The sequence below is a fragment of the Canis aureus genome, chromosome 22 (assembly GCF_053574225.1).
Source record: "Canis aureus isolate CA01 chromosome 22, VMU_Caureus_v.1.0, whole genome shotgun sequence".
Classification (NCBI taxonomy): Eukaryota; Metazoa; Chordata; class Mammalia; order Carnivora; family Canidae; genus Canis; species Canis aureus.
Genome location: NC_135632.1, coordinates 22,924,375 through 22,927,820, shown reverse-complemented (window position 1 = coordinate 22,927,820; position 3,446 = coordinate 22,924,375). Strand labels below are relative to the sequence as shown.

The following is a 3,446-nucleotide window of genomic DNA, read 5'->3' as shown; positions in this document are numbered from 1 at the left end:
AATTGTACAAAAACCATAAGATACCTAGGAATAAACCTACTAGAAGGTAAAAGATCTGTACTCTGAAAACTATAGACTACATATGAAAGAAATTGAGGAAGACACAAATAAATGGAAAAACATTCCATGCTCATGAACTGGAAGAACAAATATTGTTAAAATGTATATAGTGCCCAAAGAAATCTATACAGTCAATGCAATCCCTGTCAAAATACCATGAGCATTTTTCACAGAGCTGGAACAAACAATTCTAAAATGTGTGTGGAACCAGAAAAGACCCTGAATAGCCAAAGGAATGTTGAAAGACCAAAGATGGAAGCATCACAATTCTGGACTTCAAGCTGTATTACAAAGCTGTAATCATCAAAACAGTATGGTACTGGCACAAAAACAGACACACAGATCAATGGAACAGAATAGAGAACCCAGAAATGGACCTTCAACTCTATGGTCAACTAATCTTTGACAAAGCAGGAAAGAATATCCAATGGAAAAAAATTGGTGTTGAGAAAACTGGACAGTCACATGCAGAAGAATGAACTGGACCATTTTCTTTCACACACACAAAAAATAAACTAAAAAATGGATGAAAGACCTAAGTGTGAGACAGAAATCCATCAAAATCTCTACCTGACGGTGGCCGCTGTCTTCCGCGGCCGCATGTCCATGAAGGAGGTGGACGAGCAGATGCCCAATGTGCAGAACAAGAGCAGCTGGATCTTGGTCGAGTGGATCCGCAACAACGTCCAGACGGCCGTGTGCGACATCCCGCCGCGCAGCCTGAAGATGTTGGCCACCTTCATCGGCAACAGCACGGCCATCCAGGAGCTGTTCAAGCGCATCTCGGAGCAGTTCACGGCCATGTTCCAGCTCAAGGCCTTCCTGCACCGGTACACGGGCGAGGGCATGGACGAGATGGAGTTCACCGAGGCCGAGAGCAACATGAACGACCTGGTGTCCGAGTACCAGCAGTACCAGGACGCCACGGCCGACGAACAGGGGGAGTTCGAGGAGGAGGAGGGCGAGGAGGAGGCCTAAGAACTTCTCAAATAAATTGTGCATCTTTAGTGACCTTCTGTTGTCCTCAGTCAAGCATGGTTTTTCTATTTGTATACTATGGTGCTCCGTTTTGCCTCTGTCAGAAATTCACTGTTGATGTAATAATGTGGAACTCCTAAAAATTACATTATTGTCTAAGATATCTATACTAATAAAAAAGCATGTGTCCAAAAAAAAAAAAAAAAAAGCCTTTGGGAGGTAATTAGACTTAGGTGTAAAAAAAAAAAAAAAAAAGCTAGCATCAGGTAGAGAACAGGTCAAACCTCTTTGATCTTGGATGCCATTATTTCTTGCTAGCCACATCTCCAGAAGCAAGGGAAACAAAAGCATAAATGAACTATTGGGACGTCATTAGGACAAAAAGCTTTTGCACAGCAAAGGAAACAATCAGCAAAACTAAAAGGCAAACTATAGAATGGGGAGATGTTTGCAAATGACTCATCAAATAAAAGGCTAGTATCCAAAATCTATAAAGAACTTATCAATCTTAACAACCCAAAACCAAAAAAATCCAGTCAAGAAATGGGCAGAAGACATGAACAAACATTTCTCCAAAGAAGACATACAAATGGCCAACAGTCACATAAAAAAATGCTCAGCATTACTCAGCATCAGAGAAATACAAATCAAAACCATAATGAGATCCCACTTCACACCACTCAGAATGGGTAAAATTAACAACTCAGGAAACAACAGATGTTGGAAGTGAAGAAAAGGGAATCTTCTTCCACTGCTGGTGTGAAGGCAAACTGGTGCAGCCACTCTGGAAAGTGGTCTGGAGGTTTCTTAAAAAGTTAAAAATAGAACTACCCTATGAGCTAGCAATTTCATGGCTAGTTATTTATCCAAAGGATACAAAGTGGTGATAAAAAAAAGGGTACATGCATGCCAATGTTTATAGCATCAATGTCCACAATAGCCAAACTATAGAAAGAGCCCAGATGTCTAACAACAGATGAATGGATAAAGAAGATGTGTTATATATATGCAATGGAATAGTACTCAGCCATCAAAAAGAATGAAATATTGCCATTTGCAATGACATGGATGGAACTAGAGGGTATGATGCTAAGTGAAATAAGTAAGAGAAAGATAGATACCATATGGTCTCACTCATTTGTGGAACTTAAGAAACAAAACAGGTGAACATAGGGGAAGGGAAGGAAAAATAAAATAAAAACAGAGAGGGAGGCAAAGCATACAAGGCTCTTAACACTAGGCAACAAAGAAAGGGTTGCTGGAGGGGAGGTAGGTGTGGGGATGTGGTAATTGGATGATGGGCATTAAGGAGGGCACTTGATATAATGAGCACTCGGTGTTATATGCAACTGATGAATCACTAGATTTTACCCCTGAAACTAGTAATATACTATTATTAATTAAATTGAATTCAAATAAAATAAACAAAATAATTATTGGTAGGTATTTGCTTACTGCCATTTTGTTTTCTAGCTGTTTTTGTTGTTTCTCTCTGTTCCTTTCTTATTTTCTTACTCTTTTCATATATAGTTTAATGACTTTCTTTAGTGATATGCTTTTATTCCTTTCTCTTTAACTGTTGTGTATTTACTATAGGTTTTTGCTTTGTGTACTGAGTGGCACACCTATAAAAACTTGTTTATAAACAGTCTATTTTCCTTTGATAACAAGTTTGATCTATTCTAAAGCTCAACATTTTTTACTTCCTCCACCATATTTTATGTTTTTGATGTCACATTTTACATATTTTTATCTTGTGTATTCCTTAACTAATTACTTTAATCATAGTTATTTTTACTACTTTTAACTTTTTTAAGTTATTACTATTATTGCTATACTATTTTTACTTTTTTAACTTTCCTTCTAGCTTTATAAGTGACTTGAGACCTCAGAATCTCAGGAAAGGTTTAGAGTCAGCTCTTAGATGTGTGTTTAATTAAAAGCTGCCCCTCATGCTGCAGCTATGATGATGAGCTAATTGGCTTCTTTCACAGAAAGGTTGAATTCCTGAGTCTATTGTCTTTTGCTATGCCCTGGGATAGCTGTTTATAAGCTCCTTCCTTATTGGTTACATCCTGTAGTACTCATGAGTATAAGCCCTGTGGGGCCCAGAAATATAAGCCCCGGTCCTCCAGAGCCAGGCAATCAAGGGATGTCCCTTGTGTGGCTGCTGCAAAAATTGAGTCACCAGATGTAAAAGCCAGGAACCGAATTGTGTATAGAATCTCCCTTCTGGGAGATGCTGGCCCTCTAGGAGAAGGAGAGACCAAAGATAGTACCTGCCTAAAAGAAGTGGGGGAAAGGAAAAGAAAAAAAAAATCAGAAAAAAAAAAAGAAAAAGAAAAAAAAAATATGACGCCTTCTGGCTTTAACAAGGCAGAGGAAGAGTATACAGGAGCCCACCAGAT

General features: G+C 38.7%; 1 protein-coding gene across 1 annotated transcript; it reads left to right on the top strand.

The window, feature by feature from the left end:
• The first annotated feature begins 582 nt into the window (after nucleotides 1-582).
• Nucleotides 583-1,246, top strand: LOC144294246 (tubulin beta chain-like). Its single transcript, XM_077866062.1, has one exon. It carries the CDS (start codon nucleotides 583-585, stop codon nucleotides 1,036-1,038), a length of 456 nt encoding a protein of 151 aa, XP_077722188.1. The 3' UTR covers nucleotides 1,039-1,246.
• Nucleotides 1,247-3,446: the final 2,200 nt, after the last annotated feature.